We start from the raw sequence: 20,909 nt of genomic DNA, 5'->3' as shown, positions 1-20,909 counted from the left end.
CCAACCCTTCCCTCCTCCATCAGCTCTTCCCTCACCCGCCACATGGATGAGCTCTAATCCCTCCTGCCGATGCTGGTGTGACTCTGCTCTTCTCTGAGCCAGGGACCCTCCACTGGCCCAAGGGAGCCCCAAAGCTGAGTGCTGACAGATAACTTGTGAGGGCAAATGCGAAACACTACAGAAGACAGACAGGAGTATTTCAGCAGCGTGCAGGTGGGACTTGGGCCAAAGAAGTAGTAGAACAGCGCGCTATGGACGGCTCCTGCCATTGAACTGGCCGGCAGATGCAGCAGGAGAATAAGTAGGTGGACTGGGTATCAGATTCATAGAATGTTAGAATGGTTTGGGTTGGAAGGGACTGTGAAGATCATCTAGTTCCATCCACCTGCCGTGGGCAGGGACACCTCCCACTAGCCCAGGTGGCTCAGAGCCTCATCCAGCCTGGCCTTGGACACTGCCAGGGATGGGGCACCCACAGCCATTGCCCCTTGTCCTATCGCTGCATGCCCTTGTAAACAGCCCCTCCCCAGCTCTCTCGTCGCCCCCTTTATGTACTGGCAGGCTGCTCTAAGGTCTCCCTGGAGCCTTCTCTTCTCCAGGCTGAACCACCCCAGCTCTCCCAGCCAACCCTGAGCACAGATCATTTCCTCCCAGTCTCCAGCAGCTCCACCCTAAAAGCGAGCCCAAACCCACTCCCACGCACCAGGACCCCAGTCTTTACTCCCTTTTATCTCCTCCGCCTGCTGCCCATTCCCCAGACCGCAAACATAGGCAAGTCTCAGGGCTGGCTTAAGCTGCTGTGCTCACCTAAATCAATAGGCTCTTCCTCACCCTGCAGCACAGGAAGGTAAGTTAGTCACCCTGCACAAGTCACTGGAAAATCCTGGACCACCTGGAGAACATCTCCTTTTCCTAAATCCCTCCTTGTGAATCTCCCTGCAAGTAGGACAGAGCTAAAGCCCCAGGAGAGCCCTGCATCCCCCCTCTGGGCTCGTGTGGGCAGCTCATGCCTTGCAGAAGCCGTTTCCCCCAGCAGCATGGTCCAGGGCTCCAGTTCCTAACACATCCAAATGGGACTCTGCTGTGGATTTCACCCATCACATTAAGATTCAATTTGCTCTACTTTCTACTGCAATATTTGCAGAAATAAAGCTCACAGCTGAAATTTGAAGGCCAGACACAGGGCCAGGAGTAAGATGAAATATGTTAGACTCCATTTAACTTATGGCTTATAAAGCCCATGGGAAAGGCAGGCAGTGTGCCTGCTCAGCACCCACGGGAAAAGCTACATTCCCTCCCAGAAGACATCAGGGTCTCTTGAGCCCACCTACACGTACCATCAAACAGGAATGTCTGCAACAGGCAGAGCTGCCAGTTCTCCCCACCTTTCCCTTTGGGATGGGGAAGAGGCACAGCTCGGTTCGCCTGAGCACCCTACCACCCACCCTTGTTCACTTTGGCTGTGGCTGGCACATCCCACCACCACTCCTCCTGTTGTGGCCAGATTCTCACCACTCCATCAGCATCCCCACTTATCCCCCTCCTCCCTCACCTTCTGCGCATCCTCCTGCCCCAAGCCTCGCTGAACCTGTCTCTACCTGGATCCTTTTATGCTGGCCCAGGAACCACAGCTGTGAGACAGTAATTTCCCAGCATCTCTGGTGTCCAGCTCAGTTGTGCCTGGAATTCACCCAGAACCAAGCCCAGGCTCACAAGTGTTGCACCTAAGCCAAAGGACAAGCAGGGATGCAGGGCAGGTTGGACCCTGGGCTGCTGGACATCAGTCCCCAGCTGCCATCACAGTGTTTGGCAACGTCACATCTGAAGGTGATGCTGGGGATTGTTCAATAAGGCAAGATCTGAGGTCTCTCAACAGAAGATGTCAAGATGACAGTCTCAGAAGACAAGGACTCACTGGCCCTCACTCCAGCTTTCAGGAATGAGAAGAGTTAAACATGAGAAAGCTACACCACAGATTTCCTTCTACATCTTCCACAAGGCGCAGTCCCATCAGACTGGGGCTGTCGGGGACAGGAGTGTCCTGGGACTTTGGCACAGCCTTCTCCTCGCCAACCAGCCAGAAGGACCATCCTGTTCTCCTCCACCCCTGCTTTCTGCTGTGGGACAGATTTGGAAGGGATTAAAACTCCTGCACAGAGAAAGAAAAGCAAACAAAAAACAATGAAAATGCAAAAAGAAAAAGAAAGAAAAAAAGAAAAGCATACAAACCCCGTCTCTGAATTAATTTCCATTCTATGTATAGGCCATCATGTGACAGTTGTCTTTTTAAGCCTTTTAATTAATCACTCAACAAGTCACACAGGGAACAGCTACATTGAGCACATATGCCCACCTTCCCTCTTCCCGAAACACATTCCAGATTCTGTTGAAGGACTGTCTGCACAGTAATTAGTTATTTGCTGTTACCTAAGCCGGTACTTGGCTCTCCAGATCTTTCAGGAACATCAAATCCTGGGGCAATAATGCTCTTTGGGGCTGAAAAGAAAAAAAGAAAAGCCTTTGCTAGAGGCAAGGAAGGGCAAGGGCGTTGGAAGGATTCAGAGAGGGAGAAAGGGAGCTCAGCGCGGGGCTGACCCTGGTTTGCTAGCTCTTGTCTCTTGTTGCAAGGCCCATGGGGTGCCCCCCCGGGGAGGCAGGGCGCTATCTGGCATGACACAGGACACAGATCTTCCTAATCGGAGGATTTTTGTTTCAACTACTTGAAGGGGAAATGTACAGAGACCTACCCCAACACCTAACAACATTTTTATCAAACACTTTGCAAAGACAAATATTGCTCATTTCAGAAATGCCAGAATTACAGTTTCTAGTGGAAAGCTGATTCATTTCTCTTGAATCATATATTTGTCATATAATCACTCACTTGACCGCATACCATCTGGCTATCAAGCCACCGGTACACCTGAAGCACGTGCTGAGCACTGCTGACTTACCGAGTGACTAACAGTATTGTAACTCTGCTCCCCAACTACACATCCACAACTTACAGTCCTGTGCTCAAGTCCTGCTCCAAACGGGGTGTCCTGAAATCCGGGGGGGGGGGGAGAAGCAGGGGGAGTAGAGATTTCTCCTGGAAGTTCTGCAAAGTTTTGCCAAGGGCCTCCTGAGATCCAGCACTCCTAAAAATACTCCCATCTACATGAATTCTAAGGAGGATTTTTGCCCTGAGTAAAAAAAAAAACCAACAAAAAAAGCCACCACAACAAAAACACAAAGCCAAAAATTGGTGACTTTGACCTCACACAGGCGATAGGATGGAATCCCTATGGAGCTGTATGAAGGAACAATTTAGAAATATTTCTAAAGCTACTGCACTCCAAAAACCCTTTTGCCTGCCACTTTGTCCAGAGTTCCCAGAGCACAGCAGGGGAGCCGCACAGCACAGGGCCACAATGCTGCTCTGAGCAGGATGGCACCTCCGAGCCTCCTCCTGGGCATCTCGCTGCTCCCACAGCACCAGAGGAGCTCAGCACAGCACTCCTGGGAGGAGAGATGTGCAAGGGTCTGGGTGGGAACCGACCTGGATGACCCCAAAGCTGGAGTACCCGAAGGTGGTGCTGCCAGAGACCTCCCCAAACCAGCGTGGCCATGGGGCTGTGACACCATTCCCAGCAAAGCGCCATTCCTCTGTGTCTCACCATGCAAATCACCTTCTAGGAAAAAACAGGTTAAGACTGTTCATCACTTTGCCCTGGTATTCCACTTAAAGCTCACACTTAACCTTAATCCATATTAATTTTCTCCTAGGTTTTATCCCACTGACACTCCCGCTTCTCTCAGGTCCTGCAGCCAGTGGCCCCGCTCCAGCACCCTCCCGCAGAGCCACAGGAGCAGGGTGCTGGAGCAGAGGGATGCAGGCAGGGACTGGCACATCCCCATCAGCACGCCAGCTCCACTGCTCCCAGAGCCCAGCGGGTGCGCTTGGGTACACCCCAGCTGCTCACAGGAGGCACCACTTCCACCACCGCCGCAGCAACCACACAGCACCACCGAGCAACCCCAGCCCCAGCCAGGCTTCTCTGGAGCAGCCCTAGCGCTGCCGTTACCATTCCCATGGTCACTGGCACAGGGAGCATCGCTGGCACAGGCAGCATCACTGGCAGTCATGGCAAACGCATCACCATCCAGTTGAGTGAGTCGATAGCAAAGCTGAAAGCAAACACTGTCATGGATTATTCCCGCCTCGCAACAGCAGAAAAGCAGCAGTGAGCCCGTTTGCTGGCAGCTCACGCGTTTGGTGTCGCAGGCACCCATCCCCGTTGAAAAGCAAGGGGGTGCCGGGTGTCACCCTTCTGCATTAGAGGGAGCAGGGAAGGGGGGAGCAGCTCACCAGGGAAGCAGCTCTAGAGTCCCCTAGAGTCCCCGCAACCTTCAAACTGTTTCATCGGCAAACAGCATGTTTCCGTCACCAGAGCCCACCAGAAAACCGAGACACCTGCTGTGGAGTCCCTGACATTTCAGAGGGTCAGAGGCAGAAGCACTGGTGGGAGTTTGCTACAGACAAATGAATCAGCAGAACAGATGAGCAGCTCCTGCAGCATCTACCCGCAATGTACAGAAAGAAAAGATGTAATTTCAGGCTTGTGGCAGATGCTGGAGGGCTTGTGATGCTAAAAAAAAAAATTAAAATAATTAAAAAAAAAAATCTTAACACACCTACATATACTACATAGCTGTCTAGGACAAGGATATCCTGCAGTAGCTGGAATAAAACCAGTCACAGCTCTGAATTGCATCTGAGATAAGGAAACAGAACATGGTCCAACACAACATCTCTGAACAGTCAGTTTCTCCAAACCAGAAATAAACAGACACAAAAATAACAGAGAAAACACCTAAATGTAAGCAAATGTGACAATGCTTATTGGGAGGTGTTTAAGGATGCTTTAGAAGCACCCTGATTTCCCCCACAAAAAGCAATATCATATTTTAAAAAAGTGTATTAGTTTTAAAATAAGAAATTTTTTAAGACAAGAGCCAAATTAAAAAATAAAATGTGTAAGAAATAGAAAATCCACTATAAAATCAGTAGCTGGAAATCAACGCATTTTCTAAAGAAAACTAAAAGATACCAAAGAAATTAATGGTAATAGGTATATCAGGGAAAAAAGCAACAGTATATTAATACAATCGCCTTGATCCTAAAAAAGTACAGTGAAATGATTCTGATACAGAAGATGTAGAAAGTATAAGCATTACTGTTTATCTTTGCTAGTAAGGATGACTAATACCTCAGCTACAACAAAATCCTCTGAGAAGAAAGTTGGTCAGATACCCAGCACCATCTGCTAACCATTTCTCCCATTGGTAACTGGAAAACCTGCACATCAGCGTATGAGGGAGCTCACCAAATCCCTAACACTGACTTTAAAAAAAAACAAAAAAAAAACCAAAAAAAAAACCCACAGAAACATGTCCCAGGCCAGCCAGGAAGTTCCAGAAGTCTTGGAACAATAAATAGAAAAACGCCACTCAAGCAACTCAAGCAAACAAGAACTTAGTATTGTGCCAATACTTTCAGAGGGCAAACGGCCTGAGCTGGGAAACCCAGGCTGGCTATCCTGCCTGTGGTCCCCAGCAGAGGCAGGGAACGGCCAGTATTCCGAGATGGAAAACATAGTAAGCCCTAGTCAACAGTTTTCTGGTCTGAGGGCTTGTCAAACTGATCTAGCATTTCTTCTACGAGTACTCATTTGGCTGACAAAGGTAACGGCGTTGACATAATACATGCAGACTTGTGTGTGACGCTTGGCTTTGGCCGGTGTGACGGTCCAAGAACAAAATCCCCAGCGCTATGCAAACATCAGTGTATACTGCATACCCAGAGGATTAAAAGCCAGTTGAGCCTGGTGACCTCATTAGAGTTATACCTGCGCCGCCTGCCCCCACGGTGGTTTTGGCTCCCTGGAGAGACGTTTCCATGAGGGAAAAGGGCCACGAGGCAGCAGAAATTGCTCTCTGCACGCAAAACTCCAGGCAGCGCTGGTGGGAGATGTGGGTTTTCAGGGAATGCACATTGTGGTTGTGTGCCTAGGTTTGCAGCAAGCTCAGGAGAGCTGGAGAAGGCTGTTCCAGAGCCTCTGCCCAGAAAGCAAGCTAACTTATGGAAAAGCGGTGGCTGGTTCTGCTGTGGATTTTCACACGTGTAAAGCTCACAGGACCCACAGATGAAAAGCCGTAGGCTCAGCCCTGCCAGCAGCCTTCGGCTGGTCGCGATCCCGCACGTGCCACGTAACACTGGGCTCACTCATGTTATTTCCTACATGGGTCCTGATCTGTGCTCAGCGCTCTGAGCACCTTCCAGCAACAACACAGGATGCACCAGCACCCTCCCGACCTACATTACACCTTCCCAGAGGGAAAGTGGTGATTTCTCTTGGAAAGTTTTAAACGTCAGGTCTTTTGCTTTTAAACTCCACCAGTGCAGGGATAGCAGGGTGACCAGGTTTGTGAAGGCTTTCGGCTTCCAAAAGGAGTTCATCCCTTCTCACCTGCCTCCCATAAAGACATACAGGCATCTCTCCTGCCAGAGGAGCAGAGTTATCCCACACACCCTTCCCCCTCAGCCATCTAGATGTCCTGCACTGTGGACATACGGACCAAAGCCTGGAGCTTTGTCTGAAGCCCTCGGACCATACAAGCAGCTCCGAGTGCCTGGGTAGCTGGAAGTTACTGTAGGAAAGCTTAACGCCAGCAGTTCTCCAGCATGACTGACTGAACCACCAGCTGTGGGCGTGAACTATCCACCGCAGAGGAAGCCTGGGGCTTCTGGTGAATTTGGGTTTCCTCTCCCCACAGGCATCACTCACCTCCTCCTGCTCGTTCAGCTCCAGGCAACTACTGATGTTCTCCAGGCAGCTGACCACACCGGTGAGGGTATCCCTTGTGAGAACCTGCCCGACAGCCACACTTGTACTCCTCACCTGTAGCTACAGGTTGCACAGAGGTACCAAAGAAGTGTGCCAAGTACAGCAATGTCCAGGGGGGGTGCACCAAAATCCCCATCCCCACAAGAGTGGTCACCCACCACAGCTACTGAAGCAGTGCCAGTTTCACATCCCAGCCTGAACCCAGCTCATCCTGGCATTACATTTTAGCTCCAGCTGAACAACCTTGAAGCTGGGCTTTTGCCAGCTTCCTCCAGAAATGAAGGGCTTGGCATTCCCAGGACTTGGCAAGAGCTCACACATCCATAACGGGTATCCTTTTCATTTAAGGGTACATTTGCACGTGAGCAGAGAAACTCTTTGTCCAAAGGACTTCAACCTGGCTGCTGTGCTCCAGCTCACCCCTCTCATTCTTGGTGTTACTCACGTGTCAGGAGGGGCAAGCACGGCGCTGAGACCCCCTGACTTCTCGCTCGGTGTTCAGGGAGGCAGACAGACCCTTGCTTCCCAAATAGGACAGATGCGGGATATTAACGGAACTTCCTCAAACACAGACAATCTTTTCAGCAAAACAAGATGACAACAGTTAGATGCTGGTTACACGTTTTTACTTTACTGAACTTCAGGCTGTCACCATCACTCTGACCACCTCACTCTCCTGCTGCTGAACGCATCCAGTGACTTGGCAAAGGCATTCCCAGTTTAGGCTGCTGAATGAAGGAGGAACGATGCTCAGGTTAGCAAAGCAGGACAGTTCTCTCAACACCTACAACTTCCAAGTGTTTGGGCTGGTTTTGGCTGGGACAGAGTTAATTCCCTTCACCGTGGCTGGTACTGAGCTGTGGTTGGATCCTACTGGAGCAGCGCTGCTGACACAGGGGGGTCTTCGCTATTGCTGAGCAGGGCTGGCACAGAGCCAGCCAGTGGGCTGGGGGGCACAAGGAGCTGGGAGGGGGCACAGCCGGGGCAGGTGACCCCAGCTGACTCAAGGGGTATCCCATGCCATATGGTGTCATGCTTGGTATATAAAGCTGGGAGAGAAGAAGGAATGTGGGGACGTTTGCAGTGATGGCATCTGCCTTCCCCAGGCACCGTCACGCGTGCTGGAGCCCGGCCGTCCTGGGGATGGCTGAGCACCGCCTGCCCATGGCAGGTGCTGGATGAACGCCTTGGGCTGCTCTGCCTGCCTGCGGCTCTGGCTTTACCTGTTAAACCCTCTTTATCTCAACCCACGGGATTTCTCTACTTTTACTCTTCCAGTTCTCTCCCCCATCCAGACACGGGGGGAGTGAGCGAGCAGCTGCGTGGGGCTTAGTTGTCAGCTGGGGTTAAACCATGACAGTCCTTTTAACACCCAGCGTGAGACTTGAAGGGCTCAAGGTAATGACAGGTTTGATTGGAATGTGCTAGATTGAATGTATAGCTGTTATTGCTGTTTAGCTATTACTTGGCAGGCTCCTGTGCTTGCCTTGGGGCTTGCTTGCCTTACTGTGTATTAGAGCCTGGTGCTCCTTAGCGGCTGCTTCTTACTTTCGCTGCTTGCTGTCGTGCTGTACTGCTTATCATCTCCCTGTGCTGCGCCTGGGAACAGTCTGATAACGGCAATGGCGATGTGACGGGGCTGGCAGAGGGCCAGGGCATCGCTGCTGTTCCTGTGCTGCTGTACTGGACAGGCTGGGACTCCACTGTGAGCTCCAGTCAAAGGGATCGTGACCTGTGGGTGAGTCCACATGGGAGCGGGACACCCCAAAGCGTCTGTGGCTGTGGATAAGCCCCCGCCAGAGCAAGTACCTCTCAAAGCACCTGTGGCTGTGGTGGTGGCTGTGCTGCAGCAGGTATACCTCTGAAGGGACTGCAGCCCGAGGACAAGTCCACGCCGGAGAAGGTGCACCCCGAAGCATCTGTGGCTGTGGACAAGTCCGTGCTGCAGCAGGTGCACCTTGAAGCATCAATCAGTGGCTGTGCACGAGATCATGCTGGAGCATCTCAAAGAAGGTGGCCGTGGACAAACCCACAAGAGGGCAGGTACAGCCCTGGAGGCACTGCAGCCATGGGTAATGCCATGTTGGAGCAGGTTGGCTTCTGAAGGGACTGTGGCTGTGGGTAAGGCCACCAGGCTGGAGCAGGTCTGTCTCTGAAGGCATTGTGGCCCACGGGTAAGGCCACGCTGGAGCAGGCGCACCTCAGAGCGTCTGTGGCTAAGTCTCTGCTGCAGCAGCCGTAGCCCTGGTGGGGCTGTGGCCCACGGGTAAGGCTGCACTTGGAGCAGGTACGGCCCTAAGGGACTGCAGTCTGCGGGTAAGGCCGAGCTGGAGCAGGGCAGCAAGATGAGGAGTTCATTGCAATGTTAAACCCGGTGGTCTGGTCCAAAGGCACCAGGAGTGGAGATTGTAATGGAGATACCTTTAAATTGTTGTAAGCCATGGTTGCAGTCGCATGTTATAGGGATTACTGTAGCAGGAACCACTGAACCATTGGAGGACAAGCCCCACAAGAAGCAGCGCAAGTGCAGCAGTGACCCACCTGCGGTGGCTTTGGTGCCCAGTAACTCGACACAACCACCTCGCCTGTCCTGAATGACACTGTAACGAGTGGAGCCCAAAGTCACGGACTAAATGGGCTCAGTGGACTTGTATGGACATTGTACGGGGGTGGCCCATGGACTAAGGGAATGATACCTGTGTATTGTATCAAAGGATGGGGGGGGGGGGGGTGGCGTCATGAGAATGCATTGGGTAGTGTGGGATCCAAGCATGGCTTAAATGGTATGGAAGAAGGGGTGGAGAAGGTGCTGGTTCTGGCTAGGATAGAGTTCATTTTCTTCACAGTAGTGTGGGGCTGTGTTTGGATTTCTGCTGAAGACAGTGCTAATAATTCAGAGAAGTTTTCCTTATTGATGAGCAGGGCTGGCACAGAGCCACGGCCTTTTCTGCTCCTCACCCTGCCCCACCAGTGAGTGGGCTGGGGGGGGAACAAGGAGTTGGGAGGGGGCACAGCCGGGACAGCTGACCCCAGCCGACCCAAGGGATGTCCCATACCGTATGGTGTCATGCTCAGCATATTCAGCTGGAGGGAGAAGGAGGAAGGAGCGATGGCGTTTGTCTTCCCAAGTAACTATCACACGTGCTGGAGCCCGGCCGTCCTGAGGATGGCTGAGCACCCACCCGCACATGAATGAAAAGTGCTGAATGAACGCCTGGCTTTGCTTTGCTCGCGTGCATGGCTTTTGCTTTACTTGTTAAACTGTCTTTATCTCAACCAATGGGTTTTCTCTACTTTTACTCTTCTGATTCTCTCCCTCATCCTGACATGGGGGGAGTGAGCGAGCAGCTGTGTGGAATTTAGTTGCCATCTGGGGTTAAACCAGCACAGCTTGTAACACTGAATTCCCCACTAGTCACTCTTAGTTTCTGTGTGCAAGGAGAGCCACCTCCCCTCACAGCAGGGAAATTAAAGATTTCACTTTGGGTTTACCCACACATCCCAACAGCTTGTATGTAGAGCAGACCACAGGCTACTGGCAAGGATTAAGATTTGGAAAGTATCTCCACGGTCACTTCAAGGGAAAGCTGTTCTTTTTCACTTTTGCAGGAACTTTAACTCAACTAACAGCGGAGGCAGTCTTAAGACTTGCAATGCATTCAAGTGATTAAATTTGAAAGCAGTGAAATAATTTCAAACCTGCTTGCTGCCCAACCAGCCAGAAAACATAAACCAGTAGTTACCTTAGAGAGAAGGAAAGGGTGTCTATTTCTCTTTCCCAGCACCACTGACCACAAGCTCACAGCGCTCATATTTTAAAGCAGAGCCGAAGAGAACAGAAAATACCTTTCCCAACTACATTAAAGTTCTCATAACCCCAGTACAGCATGTCCATGTCCTGCGGGTACCACGGGCTGCACTGCACGCACCAGCTGGAGAGCAACTCGCTGGCGAGGTCGCTGCGTTCAGTGCCTGCCCAAGCCCAGGGCCATTTGTGTGCTAGCGTTAATAAACCACACGTTAAAGGCACCAGGGGGAAATTGTCCTGTCAGTCTCATCCATCTGCTACTTCTACTGAACTCTGTCGCGTTACTCCTTATTTACAGATCAAGATGACAGAGAGAAAGCAGCATCTCCAAAATGCTTACAGCTTGGGCTTACGCATTATCCACACTAGAGATATTTCATTAAAACCTATAAAAAGCTATAAAACTGAAGGTCACTTTATGCCTTCCACTGTTAAAGTGGGAAGCGGCGTAGTCTTTAGAAAAACATACTCTACGGCATGTTTTAAGCAGCACTACACAGACTACTCGAAACTCCTTACAGAGTAATTTATATCCAGTGCTACTTCTTTGCTAAAATAACAGGACTTTGAAGGCAAAAAAAAATTTACACCCTCAAAACACACAGCTTTCTTAAAAATGATTAACATCAATATCAACAATTTTCCTAGATCAGTTCCTTAGGGAGGTCAATAGTTAAGGCTCCAAAGCCGAGCTTCAAACTGCCCACGGAAAAAAACATGGAAAATCTTCACCCGGCTTTCAGTTGGTCATCTAAAGCACAGGAGCTTTTCAGACGAAAACGCTCAAATATACGCAAGGCTGGAACATAAAAGCAAGTGCTGAGGGTTGCAACGGGCTTGCCAAAGAAATCGCCCCTGCCTCTGGCACCAGGCGCTCCCCCCGCTCCGGCCGGAGGGACGCGGCTTTACCTGCGGCGCGGCGGGACTTCGGGCTCCTCGACGGCAGCTGCCTCCGGGCGACAAGAGTTCCCGCAAGTCGGAGGGCGGCGGGCGGGGGGTGCCCCGGGGGCAGCGGGTGCTCTGCGGCCGGGCGCCCCTTCCCCGGGGCAGAGACGGCCACCGCCACCCCGGGGCTGGGCGGGGGATGCCGTCCTGCCCGCGGGCTCCTGCCCCGCCACCAGCGGGGCCGCTGCCGAGCGGGGCCGGGGGCGGCGGACCCCGGCGCGGTGCAGCTCCGCTCCGCGCTGCTCCGCCCGCAAGTTGGCAGCGCAGCCGCGCCGCCCCCCGCCCGCCCCGCGCCCGCCCCGCGCTCACCGGCGTTGCGGAGCTTCTTGTTCCTCAGCACGGAGAGGATGACCAGCGCGTTGCCCAGCACGTCCACCACGATGGTGAAGATGAGCACCGCCGCCAGCGCCGCGGCGGCCCGCGCCGACGGACCGCCCTCCGCCGGGCAGCCCGGGCAGCTCCCGTTGCTCCCCGGCCGCTCCATGCGCGCCTCTGCCCGCCGCCGCCGCCGGGGCGCCTCCTCCTCCGCCTCCCGCCCCGACGGCAGCCCCCGGGCCGCGGGGAGGAGCGCGCCTCGGCGCCCGTCCCGGGGGGCGCACGCCGCCCCCTCCCCCGGCGGTGCCGCCGCCCTGCCCGGGGCGGGGCGGGGGGGCTGCCCGGTGCGGGGCACCCGCAGCGCTCGCCGGGCCGATGGCGCCACCGCGCGGCGGCGGCGGGCAGCGCCGGGCCGGGCCGCCCCGGGCGCAGGTGTCAGCCCCGCGGGGGAGCCCGTCCCCGCACGCCTGCTCGCCCCCCCGGGCCCCGCGCTGGCCACGCTGCGGGCCGGCGCTTCGTCCGAGGAGGCGGCTGCAGCTGGGGCGGCCGCCTCCCGGCTTCGCCGAAGCTCCCGGGTGGGGGGAGGGGACAGCCGGGGGTGCACGCCCCCGCTGCCCCGCAGCCGCCCCAACCGGGGGGGACCCAGCGGCGCCTCCGGCCCCCGCAGCTGCGGGGACACTCACGCGCCTCTTGCCCAGACGGGCCAAGTTCCGAGGCGACGCTGCGCGCCCCCCGAGGGGTCCCTCGCCCTTGCTCCCCGTCGCCAGCCCGCCCCCCCCCGAGCCGAGCCCACCCCACGAGAACTTTCCCAACCAGTTGTGCCAGAACGAGCCCATCCGCTCTCCTGCTAACGCGCTTCACCGATTCCAACGCGTGCTGGGCAGAAGCCCCAGCGACAATTCCAACTCCAGCAGCCGGCTTGCCCACTTCCCAGCTTCCCAGCAAAGCACCCCCGGCAGGGATGCCCACCCCCAGCCCAGCCCAGCCAGAAGATCCCAGTGTCCAGCTGGCGGCTGCCATGCTGCAACCAGATGAAATCCCAGCTTGGTTTAGCCAACAAACTGCCCACCCGCCCGCGGCACCCCCTGGCCCCGGCCCAGCGCCGCGTCACAGCGCCCGAGCCCCCTTCAAGGCTGTGTCACAAGCCGGTCCCAAGGTTTTACAACTGCTTGGTTGAGCAAGTGCATAACAAAGTGAAAAGCAAATGCTTCCATGGCTTGTTCCTCCCTGGCAGCGTACAAGCAGACAGGGCTGCCCCAGCCCGGTGGCGCGGGGCCAAAGCCAGCCCTGCACCTGCACCCGGGCCAAGCTGCTCCAAGCAGCCTTCTGCCCTTTCCCCATTGCTGGAGAGCACTCCATTCTGCAATAAAATGGGGTTTTTTTGAAAATAATGATCAAAATCCTGCACTTTCAAATTGTCCAAGAACATTTTGGCTGGAAGTTTGGCTTCTTTGGGCTTCTTGGTTGCTGCTCTGCACTGAATTCTGCACAGTTTTGCAAATATCTTCTCTGACTAGCAACGCGCTGGTCATCCTCTCCGTGCTGAGGAAACCAAATAATCTTGTTCACAGACTTTCAGCTGGTCTATGTTCGGGACTTACCTGTGGTACAGGGGCAGGGGCAGGAGCAGTTCACGTGGACGCATCCTTCCAGCATTTCACCTTCACGCCGCTCTGCTCTGGCAGCTGTTTGCGCCGTTTTTAAGATGTATTGCAGATGCGGAGAACTGGGATGTGACTTCAGAGGACCTGATCTGTCCTGGTTTTGGCTGGGATAGAGTTCGTTTTCTTCTTACTAGCTGGTGCAGTGCCGTGGTTTGGATTTAGTATGAGAACAATGCTGACAACACACTGATGTTTGAGTTGATGCTAAGCAGTGCTTGCCCTGAGTCAAGGGCTCTTCAGTCTCTCGGGCTCTGCCAGGTAGGAGGTGCACAAGAAGCCGGGAGGGAGCAGAGCCAGGACAGCTGACCCCAACTAGCCAAAGGGTTATTCCATACCATAAAATATCATGTTCGGTATATAAACTGGGGGGAGCTGGCTGGGAGTCACAGATTGCTGCTCAGGGACTGGCTGGGCATTGGGCAGTGGGTGGTGAGCAGTTGTATTGTGCATCACTTGTTTTTGGGGGGTTTTATTCCGCTCTCTCTCTCCTTGTTACCTCTCCATTACAATTATTATTACATTTTACTTTGTTTCAATTATTAAACTGTCCTTATTTCAACCCATAGGTTTTAGCCATCTCTGATTCTCCTCCCCATCACACTGGAGGCAAGGATCAAGCAAGCGGCTATGTGGTACTTAGTTGCCGGCTGGCATTAAACCACGACAGCTTTATATGCAGGTGTCTTGGATTTGCTAGTGGAAAAACGGTTTGAAATTAATGAATATGGTATTTGAAGTCAAGGAAAAAGCTGCCTTTCTGAATGCTTTGCTTAAAGAGGTGTGCAATGTTATTGCTTCTGCCCCAGCTCCAGAGGCTTCCAAGAGCCCCAGCAAATCTGTACCCAGAATGATTATCTCCTGCTAGCACCAAATCAGCTAGGGCTGTCTTCCAGCCCTTGCCATCACAGAGGCTGCCAGGCTGGGATGTCCCGCAAGGAACTGGTTTTGACTGGTGATAGCAAATGGTAGTTGAGTGCTGAAGAATTGGAAAGAGTATAAAAGCAAATTCTGCTGAACCCCACTGACCTTCACTAGCTGCAGGGCAGGATGGTAGCACTGGTGTTGTCCTGCACAAAAGCACCACTGGGAGCACCAAAGCTGCCCAACGAAGATTTTGGCCTCACTTATATTTGAAATAAACTTCCTAGGCCAGCACTGCAAGGTAGAGGTGGTCTCACATTTTATGAAACTGCTGCAAATGGAAAACCACAAAAATGGCTTTTTGTCCGGTAACTTCTTTTGGTGCATAATTTATACCTGCAAAAAGCAGGCTTTTTCCACAGCTTGGTTCAACTGCCCTAGGTGGGAAGGTCCGCATAGCTCTACCAGGCATGTGTGCATCTGCATAGTTATAGCAGCTACTCTCTCATAAGACACTTAGAAGAAATTATGATAGATGTAGTGAGCAACTGTTTTCATCGGTGGAGTGATTTAGATGAATGATATTCAGGCTGTTTCCTCCCACCTTCCTGCTAAATGGACTCTTCACTGCTTCAATTAAGAAAAGGCTAGGACTCTAGGAAGCGGTGGGGGGGGGGGGGAAAAAAGAAGGAAAAGGTATCAATAAGACCTTTTTAATTACGCTTTACCGGAACCTCTGATGTAAATCATACTGAAATAAAAATATCCCCAGTGTGTTAGAAGAATTTAGGCTCATTTGACTGCACAAAGACCATAAGCATGATCACAACAGAAGGCAACTGAATTAGGGTCAGAAACCAGAGCCCTTCAGCACCCAAACTACACTGGGGAGGGTAGGTTCATGTATACAAAAAGGAAGATGAAGCAGAATGCAATCAGTGCAAAATATTCAAGCACCATAAATGCTTTTCAGCACTCCTTTTGCAATAATGCAATAGCATTGCTAACAGTAAAGCTTAGAGGAGCAGCACCGGACACCCTCCTGCTGTGCCACTCACACCCATGGCAGCAGCCATGTGCAGAGAATCGCTCATCCCTCGCTGAGCGTGGGACTCCTCCACGGGCACGCAACGCCCCCCTTCCAGACTCTGCCTACCAAAACACGCCGCTTAGGAAGAGTTAATCCAGGTATACTATAATAAATGAAAGCTTGCATAATTGAAAAATAGCTGAGGCATTAATCTTCCTCTCCGTACCTTGAGTCCTCTTTAAAAAGATTATTTTGTCTTCAGAGACAGCTTTAATGCTACTTAATGAATCACTTATAAATGAAGGATTCCCCCCCACCCCAGGGACAGGCTGACTACTACACTGATTTTGTCAAAGAGACAATTAACTTTTGTCAAATATACAAAGACAATGGCTGTTCTCCACAAATACTACTATACTGAATCCAGCATATTTAAGGCAAATTTGTCCTGTTGTTTTGACTGAGCCTGCTTAGCAACAGTGACATACCCATTTCCTTTAGCCGGACCTAGGAAACTCCTTGTGCTTACCAAAATAATTTGTGGCTCCCTGAGCACCCCCAGGAACAAGTAGGTTAATGCTGGGTAAGGAAGACCAGGCTAGGAAATTCAGAACTCCAACAAGAGCTCATTCAAAGGTGTTTTGGTGACTAGCTTCAAAGGAGGGAAAAGAATGAGAAAGAAGAAATATAGAAAAACAGGGGACCAGGAAACCTTCCAATGAACTCCTACACTGAATGTCGCAGTTGCAGACAGGGTGCAGTAAAAAACAAACAAACCAAAAAAAAAAAAAAAAGAGCTGTAACTCTCTCCCTGCAGAAGCAGACACCAGGCAGGACCATGGGGCAGGTTAGCAGTCTCCCACTGCAAATAACTCCCACTAAGCCACAAAGGCAATTTAGCAGCATGAAGTTGTTCTCAACACAGAGGTCCCCAAGCAGAAACGCTCAGTGTCTCCCTTGCCTGCATCCCACCGAGCACCTGCTCTGTTCCCCAGATCCACATGCACAGTGCAGGGATGCTGAATTGAAGCTGAACCCCTCCCCTCCCACCACACCAGCCTGGCTGGGTGCTCATATTTACTTCCAGTGAGAACAACCAGCAGTCAAAGTTGTAGTTTCTCAGCAAGTGAGCCTTTTGACTCAAGCAATGGTCTTTGGGAGACACGCATAAGCAGATGCAGAAGTGAGGCTAACAAATCCTTCGCCACATTGGCTACCCCCACACTGTTTAGCCCCAGATGGGACATGAAGGAGCCCTGCAGGGCTGCTCCCAGTGATGGGTGGCAGGCTTCCTCCATCCCTGAGCAGACCAGATGGGGGTCTAGGGGTCCCTCCGGCCTCCCAAATGGGTACCAACAGCTGCTGGTGGTCTAACGCCACCAGGATGCAGTGCTCACCTGCTGGGCAGCTTCAGCATATGCCTTTCCAGCATGGCCTGGTTTTCTTCTTCAAGATTCTAGTCCAGACCCAGACAGCAGAGTTTCATTCCTTGGCGCAGTCTTAGACTCCTTGAGCTGACTAACACAGCTAAGATAAGCCATTTAGTCCTGCCATGCATTGTGGCTGTTACCTTCAAAATAAGGACCAACTTTTTTTTCCCCCCTCATGGTCTCAATTCTGCCCTTAAATCCAGCACGTGGCCAGGAGGCAGAACTATTTCCAAACCATTACCAAAGGGGAAATCACCATTATCTGCCCACAACTCTCTACCCAAACATGTACAGCACTAGTTGCTCTCTCCTGAACTTTTTTCTTGTCCGTTTGGATGGCGCAGCTATTTATAGTGGAGTCAACAGCTGTACTGCGCGTGGTGTAAAAAAGCCTCAGTCTTGGGGGGAAAAAGAGCACTAGTTGCTTCAGCAACAAACAGATGAATCCAGCAGCTTGCCCTGAGCTGCCATTGCAGAAGAGATCAATAAACAAGCAGCTCTATTTATGCCACCGTGCTTGCACGGGAACTCCAGACAAACCAACAACCTCGTGCTCAGCCGTGTTCCCTCTTTGTCCCGGAGCAGCAGCCTCACGCAAAGCGCACTGCTCACTCGCCCAGAACAGGCTGTTTTGTTAATCGCTCAAAAAGCCACGCACCCAGGCCTGTTCATTCAGCTCAACCGCTTAACACTGCCATCTAAATAAAAAGGGGAAAAACGAAAACTTTGTATTCCTTTCATACCCTGAATATTAAACGACACTGTCAATGGGGCCTTGGGATGCAACATCAAACCCCTTCCTTTGCTCCAAGATGGGATTTCTGCAGAATGACTTTGAGGCTGACTGGCCATTTCAAATCTCCCGTTTCGCGCCCCCCCCCCCCCCCCCCCCTCAAACTCGAGGATGCAACATGAATGAAATTGGAATTAGCCTCGTTACCAACAAGCACGGGGGGTGACCTAGATTCACTTTGCCTCTCAGAAGGAAGTGATGGCAAAAGTTTAAAACCTGCCATAACGGGGCTGTCGGCTGTAGCGCATTTAGGTCAAAGTTTGTTGCGATCAGTTTGTGCTTTCTGAAAAGGCTTTTACCAGCGGGATGATTTGTACGGCAGTGGCTGAATTATGCATGGGATTTGTACAGCCTCTGCTAGAAAATAACTCCAGCCCTTCCAACACAAAGCTCAAGCTCTTCACTGCAGCATCTCCAGTGACTCAAACCCAGCCCTGCGACACAAGGGTGGTGTAGCCCTTGCCACCAACCACAGCAGGTAGCATCTTGTGCTGGGCCAGGCTGGAGCCGGTCTCGCTGTGGGTCTCAAGGTGCTAGGATGAAAACTGTTTTTTTCCAATGATTTTATTGAATGCTTCCCCCCAAAAAAAAAACAAATCAGAGGGCCCACTCCCAGTGAAGGCAGCCTGGTCGCTGTGTGAGCTACTGGGGATGCTCGGATGGCAGCTGAGTGGTAGCACAGGGCTCTGCCTAAGTGATGGTCGTGCTGAAAGAAATACATGGGAACGATCAGGCTGGTGGGGTTTGCTGCAGTGAACTGAGAAGAAAAAAAAATTGGGGAAGGCCACAACTGTTTAACCCATTAAGCCAGGAAGATTCAGTTGATGTATTTCATGGCTAACAAATCCTGAAGAACTTTAAGTGCTTCGGTATCTGAGTAGGAAACTCCTACATTGCTCAAGAGCAGGCGAGTTACTCGAAGTGCTGCTAGCTCAGTGTTTGTCAGTAAGGCAGTGAATCTGGAGGAGGGAAAGAAAAATAAAAAAATTAAAAAAAAAAAAAAAAAAGCAAAGCAAAGCAAGGAAAGCTGGTTCATGACACACCAGCCTTCCCAGACAGGGGCCCTATTTGTCTTTAAGATCTGCCTTTAACTCAAGCAAAAGACCTCTCACCCTCCTCACATCATCCCCGTGGAGCTTGGGTGGGCAAGGCTTTTCCCCTTACACCGAGACCTCTGGGGTGGCAGGAAGGACAGAGGAAAAAAAGTGCACCGCATTTTTCCCATTGAGATTCCTCATCCAGTTCTTTTTCTACCAATGTAGTGGGTTTGCATGGCAAAGTGTTGGTAGTTGGGGGGCTGAAGGGGTCGCTTCTGTGAGAAGGTGCCAGAAGCTTCCCCCATGTCGGACAGAGCCAGCACAAGCCAGCTCCAAGAGGGACCTGTCGCTGGCCACCACCAAACCCATCAGCGACAGCGGTAGCGCCTCTGGGATAATATATTGAGAAGGGAAAAGAAAAAACAAATCTGCACCAGCAGAAGAGAGTGAGACTGTGTGAGAACAACATCCCTGCAGCCCCCCAGTCCAGGGCAGGAGGCGGCAGGGGGGGCTCCAGGCACCAGAGCAGAGGTCCCCTGAAGTCTGTGGTGACAGCCACGGCGAGACAGGCTGCACCCACAGGGGGACCCATGCTGGGGCAGTGCATGGCAAACTGCAGCCCATGGGCAGGACCCACGTTGGAGAAGCTCGTGGAGAGCTGTCTCCTGTGGGAGGGACCCCACGCTGGAGCAGGGGAAGAGTGTGAGGAGGAAGGAGCAGCACACGATGTGTGATGAACTGACCACAACCCCCGTTCCCCATCCCCCTGTGCCACTCAGGGGGAGGATAGAGAGAAATTGGGAATTAAGTTAAGCTGGGGGTGGGGAAGGTTTTTTTACCATTTGCATGGTAAAAAATTAAATTTCCCCAAGTCGAGTCTTTTTTCCATGATGGTAATCGCTGACCAGTTTCCCTGTTCTTATCTCAGTCCAGGAGCCTTTCACTACATTTTCTCCCCCCCCGTCCAGCTGAGGAGGGGGGTGACAGAACAGCTTTCGTGGGCACCTGGCATCCAGCCAGGGTCAACCCACCACAACCAACTGCAAACCCACTCCTGCTCCTTACAGGTCCCCTTTTGCTGGTCTCTTTCCAGTCCATCCCTTCTGCCCTGACACGCCATGGACACAGGAATCCCACTGTTCCGCTGGGTCACTCTTTGCTTCCCTGGTGCAGCTCTCGCAGCCTCTCACCTCCCTTTCTCTCCCCTTCTTTCTTCCTCCTCCCTAAGGCTGGGGTCCGTCCCAGTTAGAGGCCAGCTGGGGCTCAGGCCAATCTTTTGGACACACCAGGGTATTACTCAGTTTACCACCACCTGTATGTGGAGAAGGCACCTAAGCTTACCCTCTGGCTGCGCTCCAATCCCAATAAAAAGGGCCAGTTAGTGCTTTACAAGGAGGTAAGACTGGTTGTCCCCCTGAGAGCCTGGAGGGAAAACCCTGCTCCGCAGATAGTGCCCAAGCAGAGGGGTTGCTTTTTTCTTTGCCACTCCCAAAAGTTTGTGCAGCATCCCCGATGTCCAGCACCGCTTGCCAGGTGCCCAGCCTGGCCACGCTGGGAGCAGTGTGAGACTGAAACTGCCGAGATGCTTTGGGGACTCTCCCCTCCACGTTTCCCCCTCCCCATTCTCAATTTGCACTGCAGTTCACCTGGATACACACCCCACCTGTGAGCACTTTGCCTGTACCCAGTCTGCTGCCCAGCACTAGGTCCAAGTCGCTTTTCAAGCTGGGAATGGCACAAGCCATCCCTATTGGCAGCTGCTTTCCAATACTAAGGCCGGAATTACCATGGTCATCCTCTGCAAGGAGAGAAACAATTGCCTTAAAGAAAATAAGGAGACTTCCCTTCCCTGAGCAGCCCCTCCTGCAGCCTGACTTGCTGGAGCTCCGACTCAAACTTCAGGAGCGGTTGGCACCAACGGCCTCGCCATGAGCCCACGGCTCAGGAAGGACAGCACGGCACGCTGCACTCCAAATATCGAGCTCTTAATTGCGTCCCAAGCAGCACCTCTGCGCTTGCAGTAATGAGAGCTCAGCTACATCCGCGGCTGTTAGCGAGATCCTGTTTTGCTTCATCCTCATTATGGGAAATAGCCTGCTTGGATCCAGCAGCCGGTGGAGATGTTTCCTCTCATGA

At 52.5% G+C, this 20,909-nt stretch overlaps 1 protein-coding gene across 23 annotated transcripts in view; it reads right to left on the bottom strand.

Moving 5' to 3' along the window:
* GPR50 (G protein-coupled receptor 50) overlaps nucleotides 1-13,464 on the bottom strand; it is an 83,250-nt gene extending 69,786 nt beyond the window's left edge. For 6 of the 23 annotated variants that reach the window (XR_013923839.1, XM_080365745.1, XM_080365746.1 and 3 more), the window contains exon 1: nucleotides 11,953-13,464. Coding sequence is in view for 8 of the 23 variants with exons in the window: in XM_080365745.1 (XP_080221871.1) it covers nucleotides 11,953-12,794 (842 nt within the window). In the remaining 15 variants the exon portion in view is untranslated. The other 17 variants (XR_013923840.1, XR_013923841.1, XR_013923845.1 and 14 more) reach the window with 15 other exon arrangements.
* Nucleotides 13,465-20,909: the final 7,445 nt, after the last annotated feature.

Source organism: Falco punctatus (assembly GCF_963210335.1).
Source record: "Falco punctatus genome assembly, chromosome: 15".
Classification (NCBI taxonomy): Eukaryota; Metazoa; Chordata; class Aves; order Falconiformes; family Falconidae; genus Falco; species Falco punctatus.
This window is presented reverse-complemented; position numbering and strand designations above follow the sequence as displayed.